We start from the raw sequence: 12,642 nt of genomic DNA on the forward strand, positions 1-12,642 counted from the left end.
TGCAGCCGCTGCCGGGCCGCGTCTGGAACTTCTCAGACGGCTGCTGTCGACTCTAAATCTTAACCAAAGCCAGGCCTGCGGGCTCCTCCTTCCCCAGCTCCCCCGCCCCCCGCGCGCCCAGCCAACCTGCGCGTGGAGAAAGGCGCAGCGGCCTCCGCGCCCTTCCGACCCGTGCGCTTTTCTGGGGTCCCCCGTCCGAGCCCCATCCCGACACTGAGCAGGGCATCTCACTGCACACCTGGTGAAGCGACCCGAGGCGGGGGCTGGCACTCCTTCTCCAGCATCTAAGGGGCGCTGAGAGTCGAGCGGGCCCTGGGAGGCGCAGCGGGGCCTCGACGGGGTTAATCACTGCACCCGGGGCTCGACGGACAGAGCCGCACACAGGCTCGAACGCGGGCCCCGCGCCGGGACCTGTGACACACCCGGGGCTCCGTGCTCCCTCCTGGTCTCCACCTAAGGCTCCGTGGCCATGAAGGGAAGCTGGCGTCCAGAGGGGAAAGGGGACGGCCCCGAGGAGGGGGCAGAGGGCGGGGACGGCAAACAGGGGCCTGGGCCGAGGGAGCGCGAGATTGGAGGCTGGGGACAGGGGGTGCCGGGACAGGACGGAGAGCCGGGGCTGGGGATGGGGACGCCAGGAGAGCCCGGCGTCTGAGAGCGGAGGGCACCGGCCAGGCGAGGCGAGGCGAGGCGAGGCGAGGGTGTGGGGCCGAGCGGCGGGAAGAGCGGGTAGAGGCGCGGGGGGCTCGGGGAGGGAGCGGAGGCGGGGACGCCGGGGTCGGGGGCGGCGCGGGTTTGAGGGGAGGGGGCGGGGCAGGTCCTTCGTCGGTGGGGGGAGGGGGCGGGGGGCCCATGTGACCGGCTCAGACCGGTTCTGGAGACAAAAGGGGCCGCGGCGGCCGGAGCGGGACGGGCCCGGCGCGGGAGGGAGCGAAGCAGCGCGGGCAGCGAGCGAGTGAGCGTGCGGGGCCCCGGAGGGCGCGCGGCGGCTTCGGCCCCTCGGCCGCTGCTGATCTGGGCGCTGGAGGCGGGGTGGGGGTCTGAGCTGCGTCCCGGGCTCCAGGCGGCCCCTGGGGAGACTCCTCCCGCTGTGCGCCCCGGCTGGCGGCGAGGGGCCAGCCCCCCAAGCCCGCCGCCACCGCAGTAGCAGCCCGACCCTTTGGGCCTGGAAACTGGGGAAAGGGGGTGGGAGGTTCACGCCTGCGGCCCCCAGTGGAGCCTCTGACCCGTGCTCTACCCCCAGGATGCAGCGCCGAGGTTTCCTCCTCCTCGCCCTCCTCGCCCTGCTGGCGCTCACCTCCGCGGTGGCCAAAAAGAAAGGTGATACGGAGGGTGGGGGGTTTAAGGAGGGCCGGAGCCGGGCAGGTGAGGCCGGCAGCCTCGGTTCCGAGGCCGGGACTCCAGGAAGGGGTCTCCGAGTGAGCTTCTCCTGGCCCGGGTCCTGAGCTCTGTTCCCCATGCGTTGTAGACAAAGTGAAGAAGGGAGGCCCGGGGAGCGAGTGCGCGGAGTGGATCTGGGGGCCCTGCACCCCCAGCAGCAAGGACTGCGGCGTGGGTTTCCGCGAGGGCACCTGCGGGGCCCAGACGCAACGCATCCGGTGCCGGGTGCCCTGTAACTGGAAGAAGGAGTTTGGAGGTGAGGTGGGGCGCAGGCGGAGGGTAGGCAGGGGGCCCAGCCTCACGGGGACGTGAGCAGACCCGTGGAGGGGGCCACAGGCCACTCAGCTCTGACCCGGGCACTCTCCCGCCAGCCGACTGCAAGTACAAGTTTGAGAGCTGGGGGGCGTGTGATGGGGGCACAGGCACCAAAGCCCGCCAAGGCACCCTGAAGAAGGCGCGGTACAACGCCCAGTGCCAGGAGACTATTCGTGTGACCAAGCCCTGCACCCCCAAGACCAAAGCCAAGGCCAAAGGTTAGCAGAGGGGGCAGGGGTGGGGTCATCACAGGTGGCTGCCCCTACCTGTGAAGGGAGCCGGTAAAGCCTGAAGTTTTGGATCCTGGCCAGCGAATTTTTGACGTGTCTGTACCGGGTTTCCCTGTGGGTAGAGACACCTTAGGTGGGCGGTACCGAGGGCACCGCAGAGGGTGCTCGGGAGGCTGAAATCCTGGCTCAAGTAAGGACAAAGTCAGCTGTTCTGTTGGAGCCTTTGGCCGGGGGTTCAAGGAAATCGTACTGGAACGCCTTGGCTTTGTCATCTCTCCAGCAGGTGGGGGCAGTTTCTATATGGGAAGGACTTCACAGTCCTGCCTTCCTCTTTCCCTTAGCTTCATTCCTGACTCACAGCAGCCCTGGAGGCCAACAGGGCCGAGGGGAATCTGCCCACTTCTCAGGTGAGGGGACTGAGGCTGTCGTCCAGGGCTGCTGGGACCAGGACTGAGACCGGGAACTTGAGGGTTTTCTGATCTGGGGGCAGTGAGGAGCTGTCCTGTCCCACGGGCTTCCAGGCTAGCTGACAGAGAACCACCAGGGGGCAGAATTTTCTTTTCTCTAATGTCTGTGTTGGGGGGAAGGGGGTCTCCAGTGGGTCACCCAGACCCTGCTAATGTGGTCTTTCTTGTTTTACAGCCAAGAAAGGGAAGGGAAAGGACTAGCGGCCAGGCCTGGATGCCAAGGAGCCCCTGGCTTTACTCGGAGGCCTGGCCCATGGCCTCCCTCTACCGGCCCAGGATATAACCCACCAGTGCCTTTCGCCTACTCGTTAGCTTTTTATCAATCACGCCCTGCTTCTTCCCTTTCACTCGCCCACACCCACCCCAAGTGCCCAAAGTGGGGAGGGACAGGGATTCTGGGCAGCTTGAGCCTTGCCCAAAGGGATGTGAGTCCCCTGTACCCACTTTTCTTCTTCCCCCAATGATGCCATTACTAAGAAATAAATAAATGTCTTTTTTTTTTTCCCCAATAAAAGCTTTCTTTTAATATATAAAAGCCCCTTCCCAGGAAGTTTGCTGTGGTGATTTGTTGGAGGTGGGAGAATGGAGGAAAGAGAGGGCTGGAGGGAACGGTGGCTTTCAGGGGGTTGAAGACTTGGCGGTGAGTGCCCCCCAGAGCTCATGGAGAAAAAACGGTTATGAAAATTTCTTCCAGGGCCCGCTACTGGCCCCTGGAAGGCTGCCCCCCATCGAGTCCCCTGAGCCTCTCAGTCCTGTTTCTCCAGGGGCCAGGGCTGGGGGAGGGAACCCAGGAGACTCACTAGAACTGATTCCCCCCATCTCAGTTTCCCCCAGGTAAAGGTCTTTTGGTCCAGCCCACTGCCAATCCAGAAGGTTCTATCAGTTGGGAGAGGAGAGATGGGGGTCGCTTGCCTGCCTCACCAGCCCCGCCCCAACTGTGTGTGGGTCAAGTCCACCCCCGTCTTCTCCCTGGTGACCCACCAGGGCGTCCCTCGCGCTGCAGAGGCCAGCCGAGAATACCACTCTCCACAGTCCCACCTTCCCTGTGTGTGACCCGAGCCACGCCCTCTGCTTGGGGAGGGAGGGCAACTCTTCAGAATGACAGGGGCCACTCAGCTCAGCCTGGGGAGGGAGGTGGCTAAGCCCCAGTTCCTGAGCGAACCCCTGATCTCCCCGCTAGCCCATCCTGAACGTGGCCAGGGTAGTGCTGTAGGGGGTGCTCAGAGCCCCCTCTGCCTGGCCTCCAGCTCACCCACTGACCCGCCCACCCAACCAGAGCCCTGCTGAGTAGCTGCAGCAAGGGGAGACTTCTGCCCCTGGAGAGAGAGATATAGGAAGAGGAGGCTGAGCCTACATGCGGGGTACAGGGGGAAAGAAAGCACCGATTACAGCAGGATGGGGGACCCTTCCCTCCCTGAGCCTCCTTTCCCAAGCAGTGGCCCCTTTGCTCCTCCCAGACGGGTGCTGGGCTCTGCTCCCCTCCAGATGTCCGTTCTTTCAGCCACGCCGGCTGGTCACAGTGGGGCAGGTGCCCACATAGGCCAGGGCTCCCCAGCTCCCTGAGGCAGGACAAGAGCGATGGGTCAGACTGTCCAGTTTGGTCACTTCCTGGGGCTGATCCTCCTCGGCCTGAGCAGAGACCTGGTCTCTTGAATCCAGCCGGAGCCTCTTCCCGAGGCTCACGGGGTCTCGGGAACATCAGTTCTCTTCAGCAAACACGAACACTGAGAAGTGCCTCCACGTCTCTCCCTCGCGGCAGCTGACACGTGGTCCCCAGCGCACACACCAGCACCTCCAGCGGTACCCCTACCTGCCTACCTGGCAGTGCCGATGTTCCGATACTGGCATAGCAGCAGATGCCTGAAGGTCTTTTTAAAGGTGGCATTGCAGAGGGCATAGCAGGCCGGGTTGATGGTGCTGTTGACGTAGCAGAGCCAGTAGCCGATGGACCACACGGTGTCAGGGATGCAGCTCTGGCAGAAGGTGTTCACCAGGACCATGACATTGTAGGGCGTCCAGGTGAGGATGAAAGCTAGCAGAATGGCAAAGATGGTCCGAGTCACCTTGCGCTCCCGGGCTGCCATCTGCCGCTTCTTGCGCACCTGGTTGCGGGCGATGCTGGCAAACTTACGGGCCACGTTGGCCGCCGGACGCACGCCAGCCGGCGTGGCAGGCACAATCTCAATGGCTGTCACACACTCGTTGCCGGTCTGCTTCGTCACAATCTGGATCTTGGACCATTTGGAGGCCGGATTGAGGGTCCGTGGCTGCAGGGGAGGTGCAGGTGTGGCGGGCGTGGTGGCCTCTGTGGTTGACAGCTCTGTGGGTGGTCGTTCCTTGGTGTTCTGGGTGGCGCTGCCCGAGCTGGACTCATTGGAGGTGTCCTTGTCAGCCACTGGGCGTGGCGGGGGTGGGAGGACCGGCGGAGGGGCCTCCTGTAGCTTCCCGTTGCGCAGCTCCCCCCGAGAAGCTTCTCCTGGGGGCGGTTTCTTGACACTCTGCTTCATCAGGGGGCTCTTGAGGAAGGCCAGGGTCTTGGCCTTCTTCTCCTTAGGGCCTTCGGGCCGGTGCTTGTGAACTCGGCTGCGACTGGCCAGGGAGATGTGGACGTAGAGCACCGTCATGATGACCACAGGCAGGTAGAAGGCAGCGATGGCCGTGCCGAAGGTCACCGCCGGGTTGGACAAAAACTGGATGAAGCACTGGTTGTCTGGCACCGTCCGCTTGCCCACCACAAACTGCCAGAACAGGATGGCAGGTGCCCAGAGCACGAAGGACAGGACCCAGGCAGCAGCAATCATGAGGCCTGCCATCTTGGTGGTACGCCGCGCTGGGTAGGTGAGAGGCTTGGTGACGCAGAAGTACCGGTCAAAGCTGATGATGAGCAGGTTCATGACAGAGGCGTTGCTCACCACATAGTCCAGGGCCAGCCACAGGTCACACACCACGGCGCCCAGAGGCCAGTAGCCCTTGATGATGTACACGGTGTAGAGGTTCATGGAGAAGGCGCCTATGATGAGATCGGCACATGCCAGGCTGAAGAGGAAGTAGTTGTTGACCGTCTGCAGTTGCCTGTTGACTTTGATGGACAGCATCACCAGGATATTGCCCACGACAGTCACGAGGCTCAGTGAGCCCGTCACTGCGGCAATGAACACCATCTCCACTGTCTCATAGCGGTTATGGGTTGCCGTGACCAGGCGCACAGACTGGTTGCCCAAGCTGCCATTGACCGGTGTGAAGTTCGCCATGTGGGTTAGCAGCAGTGGACGGGCAGGGTCTGGAGGAGGAAGGAGAGAGGAGAGGGGTGAATGGTGGAAGTGGACTAGAGGGGTGAGGTGGGGGGCACTGGGGTCAAGGCGACAGAGGTGCGTCATCGTCCTGCAGAACTCCGTCCTTAGAGAACTCTGTCCCATCACTTCCTCCTGTGTTCGGTCATTCGTCCTTTATCGAGTGCCTACTCCTGTCCAAGCACTGTTGTAGGCGCTGGAGTTATGCTGGGGTTACAGAGTGAAGGAGACACACGCAGCCCCCACTCTCACGGAGCTTACGACCCTATCGGGAGACATACAGACACGTGAGTAACAAAAGAGTGCTAGGAAGAAGACAAGGGCAGGTGATGGTGAGTGAGTCAGAGGGGTGATCAGCGAAGGCCTCTCTGAGGAGGTGATCTGGATGAGGAGGAGGAGGCAGCCACAAGAAGAGCTGCAGAGAGTGGCCTAGTCAAGGGCAATGGCAAGAGCAAAGGCCCTGAGGCATGTGTGAGGCATGGACAGAAGGCCAGTGTGGGTGGAGGGGTGGGGGGAAGAGAGGTCCCAGAGATCAGTATGTGGCTCTGGTCAGAGGTATTCATTCATTTACCCATTTGGTCATTTCTTAAGCAAACGTTACCGGGGACCTGCCCTCCAATCCCTACAGAAGGCGCTAGGGACAAAAGCAAGAGTATATACTACCAGCTAACATTTATGGTCTACTCAGTGCCGGGCACCTTCTACACTTTTTGTAAGTATTCATTCATTTCATCCTCATAACAAACCTATGAAGTAGATATTGTGTTGTTTTGGTTTTTTGGGGTTTTTTTGGTGGGGGGGCGGGGCATGTGGCCTGGCTCGCAGGATCTTAGTTCCCCAAACCAGGGATTGAACCCGAGGCCGCTGCAGTGGAAGCACGGAGTCTTAACCACTGGACCGCCAGGAAAGTCCCGGATACTGTTATTTTTTACTAACAGATGAGGAAAGTAAGGCACGGAGATGTTAAATAAATTGCCCGAAGTCCCACAGCTCCTTGATCTCATGTCGCTGTCCCAGAGCTCAGGGTTCGGGCAGAGGGGGGCCCAAAGAGCCACAAGAGCCAGTGATCCCACCCTGGGGAAGTCTTCCCAGAGGACCAGAAGAGGTGACATGGAACTAGGAATCCAAGGAGGAGGAGGAGGAAGGTGCCACTGTGGCCTCCCCTCCCGGAGCCCTCCCCCGTCCCCAGGGCACGGGGATGCGGTGCAAGGGTAGCTGGGGCCTGTCAGCAGCCAGGGGCTCAGACCTTTGAAGAATCAGAAGCGTAAAGGGCTCATCAGCTGAGGAAAGACACACACGGCTTCCCAGGGGCCAGTGCGCTCCGCAAGGCCTGACAGGGAACCCAAAGGGTGAGCGAGTGTCCCAGAGGAAAGAGAGGGGCTGCAGCAGGGGATACTGTGGCCAGCCTGTGAGGCTCACGCTCAGCCCCGCGGCACACACCACGGGGGCGCCCCAGCTGGGGTCCTCCAAGCACGAGGCTGAGGCTCCTCCCCAGAGCTTCGTCACGTCTCCTCCCCCTCTTCCTCTCCCCTTCGTGTGAGGGAGGCCCACGCCCAGGGCACTGTGCCAGGGCAGCCGCTCAGCCCAGCCTCCTTCACACCCGCCAACACGCGCACCATTACACACACACACACACACACACACACGGGCCCGTCACAGCCATGCGAGCCCCGCAGCTCCCTGTCGTATATGCAGTTCTGTGCGTCTGTGTGAGAGAAGCAGAGGGGAGACGGTGGCGTGTGGAGGAAGAAGCACGCACCCCACGGGCCAGGCTCCCCGGCCAGCGAGCTCTTAGCCGTGTGGCCTTGCACAAGGCACCTCACCTTCCTGCTCCTCTCTTTCTCATCTGCAAAACAGAGAGGACGCCTGGCCCAGGGCAGCCTCCCTCCCGGCGGCAGCGGGGGTCAGCAACTCAACTCCATCTCCAGCATTGACGTGCACTGGACACTGGAGCCAGGTGCCAGGGCGATGCCCCCTCTCCAAGCCTGGCTTCAGTCCCCTCAAGCCACCATCACAGATGCAGATGCAGACACTAGACGCAGACACAGAACCAGTCTCCTGGCCTGGTAGCTTCAGTTCTCAGGCCCAAATCCTTGGTTCACAGGAGAGGCTCACAGAGGGGTGGTGCCACCCCCAAGGTCGCAGAGGAATCAAGGGCTAAGACCAGATACTGCCCTCTCCTGGGGGGCAGGGGGGTCTCTGACAGCCCTTCTCAGTGCTGAGAGTCTCCAAAATGGAACCTAAGGCACCACCCTCTGTGGAGGGGCAGGAGGGTAGAGGCACCCAGCGTGGAGAGGCTGTCCTTCCCCGGCACCTGCCCGTGGGCACAGGGTGGGCAGGAGTGACCTGTCAGCCAGCCCCAAGGAAACCCTCATTCTAGCCTCCCAGGGTCAGGACACAGGCCAGTGAGATCAGAATGGGGCTCGAGGTACCAAATAGGAAAAACATAATCGCTCTTGTTTATTGAATGTTAATTATGAGTCAGGAATCCCTCTGAGCTTTTTATACAGATTATCGGGTTTAATTCCTACAGCAGCCTGAAAAGGAAGGTGCCATAAGTATCCTCATTTTACTGAAGTAAGTATCTTCTTACAGATGAGGATAATGTTAATTAACTTGCCTAAAGTTACCCAGTGTGTAAGCAGGGTCGGGGGCAGGATTAGAACCCAGGAGCCACCTTCTTAACTGCAAGGTGCTGCTGCCTCTGGAATTGATTTCCCGCCTCTGCTCTCCCCTCCTCAAAACCACACCACTAGGGGTGGGTCAGGGGAGGCCTGGGTAGGGCCCCTTCTCATTCCCTGCCAGCTCCCACACTTAGCCTTCCCAGAAGAAAAGAGACCTCTTGTCTCCCTCTGTACAGCTTGTCTCCAATCAGGTGGCCAATGGTTTAGTCCCTCTCTGGGCCCTCTTGGGAAAGCTGCCAGTTGCAGACGTGGCAAGGCATTCTCCCTGTTCGCCACCCAAACTATGTTTCTGGACCCCTGGGGGTCACCCACAGACGTTCTGACTGCACCCTCCTCTGGAGCGCTTCTCTGAGACGCAGGCCCGCCCGAAACCTGGGGAGACGAGGAGCCGCCGCCCAGGCACGTGCGCACCGCTAGATGGCAATGTCGGTCCCCGGGTGCCAGCTCCGGACCTGGAGAGGATGGCCGCTATTCGCCACCGCCCCCAACTCCAAGGCGACTGGGAAAGCAGTGGAGGTCCCAGGCCTGGCCTCCCAGGGGAGGGACTTGGGGGCCCCCTCGCCAGGCCTCACCCCATAGCTGCCTTTAGGCCTCACCCCGTAGCTGCCTTTGGCTCCGCACGGGGTTCAATGGTGGGAAAGTTAAGGGCGCCTGGTTCCACCCCTCACGCGGTGAGGAAAGTGTGGGCGGGAAGGCGACTGAGAGTTCTGTTTGTGTGTGATTCCTGGGCAGCTCGAGTAGAAGCTAGTAGCCGTCTGCATGGGCGTGTGCGCGCGCGCTGGGCCACGCCTGGATACCAGTGCGCCCGTGCGCATGTGAGCATGCTCGCGCGGTGTGGACACGTGCGTGTGTGCGACTGGAGTGCTGCAGCCTGGCGGATGCACACGGTTCGGGGGTGCCTGTACCTGTGAGCTTGTGTACGTGAGCCAATGCAGGTCCCACAGTGGGTGACCCGCCACATTCTAAACGCCCCTGGAGGGAGGCTCAGCCCAGACTTCGGCTGTCTTAGTATGAAGAAGGTCGGGCCAAGAACCGGTGTCTAGATGGCGCCCCGCCTGTGCATGGGGAAGAGTCGCCGGCAGGACGACAAGACCGGGCTACAATCTGGGCTGCGACAGACCCCCTGACCTTGGGGGCGTCGTCTTAGCAGAAAGTCCTGTGGTGTCTGCGTCCCCAGTGCTGCGGTGCAGAGTCCCAGGCTGGGACTGACTTCTGTCGAGGGGCTGCTGCTAGAGTCTTTCAACCCGGCTTGCAGGACGCTAGGTTCAGCTCAGTGGGCCCACGTCTGCCTGGCAGGAGGGTGCGGGAAGCACCTCCGTAATGGGGAGGCCCAGCGGGGCTTGGGTCAGGCGTGTGTAAAATTCTTCCCCATCCCACACTCCTAACACTGAACCCCGCCGAAGAGGCACAGCCCGGCCCCAGCGGCTGGCGTGGCCACCCTGTTTCTCAAGCCCTGGGCTTGGTCGGGCCTCGTTGGGAATGATTACTGGGCCCATCTGGAGGCCCCTCCATGTCTCCGTGGTTGTCGAAGGGGACTCGGCTCTCCCGTGCCCTGCCCTCCCCCAACCCCCTAGAGCGCAGTTCCTGCAGCCTCTGGGCGTGGGCACCGTGCTTTCCCAGGTCCTGGAGCCCCCCTTTCCCGGACGCGATGGGAGCGTGTTCCCTGGACGCCGGGGGTGGGGGTGGGTCCTCGATTCCTAGGCGTTCACTCTAGGGCTCCGGGAAGGCTGCGGTCTCTGGATCTGTCCCTAGGGCAGGAGAGGAGACTCAGGAGTTGGCGGGGAGGGAGAAAGCGCGCAGGGGATTTGGCACCAACATTGCACCTGAAGCTTCCGCCCTGGGGTTCGGGTCTTGGCGCTGGACCTCCCAGTCTCTGAGCCTGGGCAACAGAGGTGGGGAGTCTTGGAGGGGGGAGGGGCACCAGGAGAGGGCAGTGGTGTTTTCCGTCGGAGTTCAAGGTCGCTGATGGAGCACCCCACGGACTGGAGTGGGCTGGCAGCGCTGGGGGGTGGGGGGCGGGGAGTCGGGCGGGAAAAAGGCTCTTTGGGGCTCCAGAGCCCGGCGACCTGCAGAGCTGCCAGAGGAGGGCAGAAGTGCGGGGTCTCGCCCCCGACGGCTGCCCCTGGCTCCTGGCGGGCTGTGGGCGGGCACACACACCACCACCACCGCCCGACCCACCGAGAGTCCATTCCTTCCCAGAGGCGCACCCGGAGAAGCCTCCGAGCGACTCGGGGCCTTGCTTCCAGCGGGCCCCTTGTCCCCGGGCCCTCTGGAGATCCCAGCACCGCGCTCGCCCCCGAAGGAGCCTGAGGCCCTGGCCCAGTTGGGCCCGCCGCGGGGCGCCTCAGAGGGTCCAGAAGCCACGCGTCCTTCTCTCCCAGCCGAGTCCCCCGCCCCCGCGCTGCCGCGGAGTCACTTACCAGACACCTCCGCCCAGTTCCCCTCGCACCTGACAGACGGCTGGACGGGCAGGTGGCCCCGCGGGCCAGCGGGTGGGGCGGGCGGCCGGGCCGCGGGCCGGGGGCGGGGACGGGGTGCAGAGGGGCGGCCCCTGCTCCGCCCGCAGCTCCCAGCGCTGTGGCTCCGACTCGCGCTCACGCTCGCACTTTTCCCCGAGCCGCGTGATGTCACGGGGAAGCAGCCAATCCTGGTGGGCCCGCGCCGCCCGCCCCGGGCCGGCCACCCAACGGGGACGCGCGGGGGCCACCACCCCGGGCGTCGGGGACCCCAGCTACGCGCGCCCCTCCCTGGAGCCGGCCGGCAGCTCTCCAACCGGGCACTATGGGGGCACCGCCCACGGTCACCGGTGCTGCTTAGCGGGGGGCGCTGCCCTCCCGGGAGGCTGGGGATAGGGTGGGGTGTCCGCGTTGTCATGGGGACGCGGCGCCCCCTCGCGGGCTGGGAAGGGAGCTGGCAGACCCGTCTGGCTGCGTTCCCATCTCCACTCTGACCAAGCCCCCGGGACCCGTAGGTGGTATCGCGCCCCGCCCGGACCTCACTCTTTATACTGCCCGGCTCGCAGCTGGACCACGGACCGCAAGTGTGTGACCCCACCAGGAGGTTATGGGTGGCTGGGGTAGGCTCTGCCGCCCCGGTTCCGTCGGGGCAGAGAGCCGAGGGCCGGCAGTCTCGGGCTTCGAGGCTGCGTATTGGCTACCGGGCAGCCACAGAAGAGGGGCGCCGTCGGGGCCTGGGAAGGAGCTGGAGGGAGAAGCCGGGCAACGGTCCCCAGGGAGAGAGGAGCCGGCTCATCGCACACAACCCCGCCCGCCCCGCATTCCTGCCGCCCTGTTCCCTGCTCCCGCGCTCCACGCCGGGAAGTGGGTGCGCACCCTTTCTCCAGCCCCGGGAAAGGACGCGCCGCTCATCCAGCCGCGACCTGGAGGGCAGGTTCACCGATGCCTGTGCGGGAGAGCCGAGTGCCCAAGGTCACCTGGAGCGGAGCCCGGAACGAGACCCCGGAGGGCGAGCCGCTGGTCTCTTGAAGTGTCCGGGAACCGCGCGGGCCAGAGCCTTGGGACTTGGGGCCTTGCCTGCACCGAGCAGGAGAGTCCGCTGGGGCGCTCGCCGGACTGAGAGCAGGGAGGCTTCAGCACCTCGGAGAGCTCCACCTCAGCTTTGACCTTGGCGGCTCTGCGCCGCCTGCCCAGGCTCCGGCGTTTCTGCCTCCCTCTGAGACGGCCCTTCCTCGGGCCGGTCAAGGTTCGACTCGCTCCCACAACGCCCGGGCCTGTCACCCCAAACCCTCTGAGCGCAAACACCCGATTAACCTTAAGACGGATGGGTTCCTCTCTTGGAAAAACAACTCAAGTCCCGCCCCTCCTCCACCCTCCCCCAAGGGTTGGGCGGGGGGCTGTGTGTGCGGGGGAGGTGGAGGCCGCACCAGTGGAGGAGGCAGCAGGAGCTGCCAGAGAAGGAGCGGGAACTCAGGCAAGAGGCAGCCCTTTGGGGCTCTTGGTGTGGAGCCCTCTGCTGAAAAACGAGGCAGAGGTCGGGTCCTAACGCTCCCCAAGGCGACGGCTGGAGTTGGCAGTCGGCTACAGTGAGAAGCCGTGGTCCTCTACATGAACGATCTGGTCTCCCATGATTCTCATAACCAAAGATGAAAAAGCCCTATTGTTCTTGCCCCCACTTCACAGATGAGGAAACAGGCTTGGTTGGTTCATATGACAATTAGATGACAGTCTGTACTCACTGGTTTCCCTTTTTCACATCCCTCCTAGGGTCCAGGAGAGGGTGGTCCTCCTAGGAAGGTGAAAGTGTGTGTGTGCACACGCAC

At 63.1% G+C, this 12,642-nt stretch overlaps 2 protein-coding genes across 5 annotated transcripts; one reads left to right on the top strand and one right to left on the bottom strand.

Annotated features, from left to right (window-relative positions):
* The first annotated feature begins 584 nt into the window (after nucleotides 1–584).
* On the top strand, nucleotides 585–2,937 carry MDK (midkine). 4 transcript variants are annotated; one of them, XM_067037102.1, is made up of 6 exons: nucleotides 672–726; nucleotides 1,241–1,317; nucleotides 1,466–1,633; nucleotides 1,749–1,910; nucleotides 2,264–2,329; nucleotides 2,565–2,683. In XM_067037102.1, the coding sequence occupies exons 2-6, from the start codon at nucleotides 1,242–1,244 to the stop codon at nucleotides 2,588–2,590; spliced, it is 498 nt and encodes a 165-aa protein (XP_066893203.1). In that variant the 5' UTR covers nucleotides 672–726; nucleotide 1,241; the 3' UTR covers nucleotides 2,591–2,683. The 4 variants fall into 4 exon arrangements, with proteins under 4 accessions (XP_066893204.1, XP_066893203.1, XP_058924437.1 ...); XM_059068452.2 differs by lacking the exon at nucleotides 672–726 and adding an exon at nucleotides 870–952 and having other exon boundaries at nucleotides 2,565–2,896; XM_067037103.1 differs by lacking the exon at nucleotides 2,264–2,329 and having other exon boundaries at nucleotides 585–726; nucleotides 2,565–2,937.
* CHRM4 (cholinergic receptor muscarinic 4) lies at nucleotides 2,893–10,876 on the bottom strand. The gene is made up of 2 exons (XM_059068439.2): nucleotides 10,784–10,876; nucleotides 2,893–5,669 (listed from the first exon to the last, which is right to left on the bottom strand). The coding sequence occupies exon 2, from the start codon at nucleotides 5,638–5,640 to the stop codon at nucleotides 4,204–4,206; it is 1,437 nt and encodes a 478-aa protein (XP_058924422.1). The 5' UTR covers nucleotides 5,641–5,669; nucleotides 10,784–10,876; the 3' UTR covers nucleotides 2,893–4,203.
* Nucleotides 10,877–12,642: the final 1,766 nt, after the last annotated feature.

The sequence above is a fragment of the Kogia breviceps genome, chromosome 7, assembly GCF_026419965.1.
Source record: "Kogia breviceps isolate mKogBre1 chromosome 7, mKogBre1 haplotype 1, whole genome shotgun sequence".
NCBI lineage: Eukaryota > Metazoa > Chordata > Mammalia > Artiodactyla > Physeteridae > Kogia > Kogia breviceps.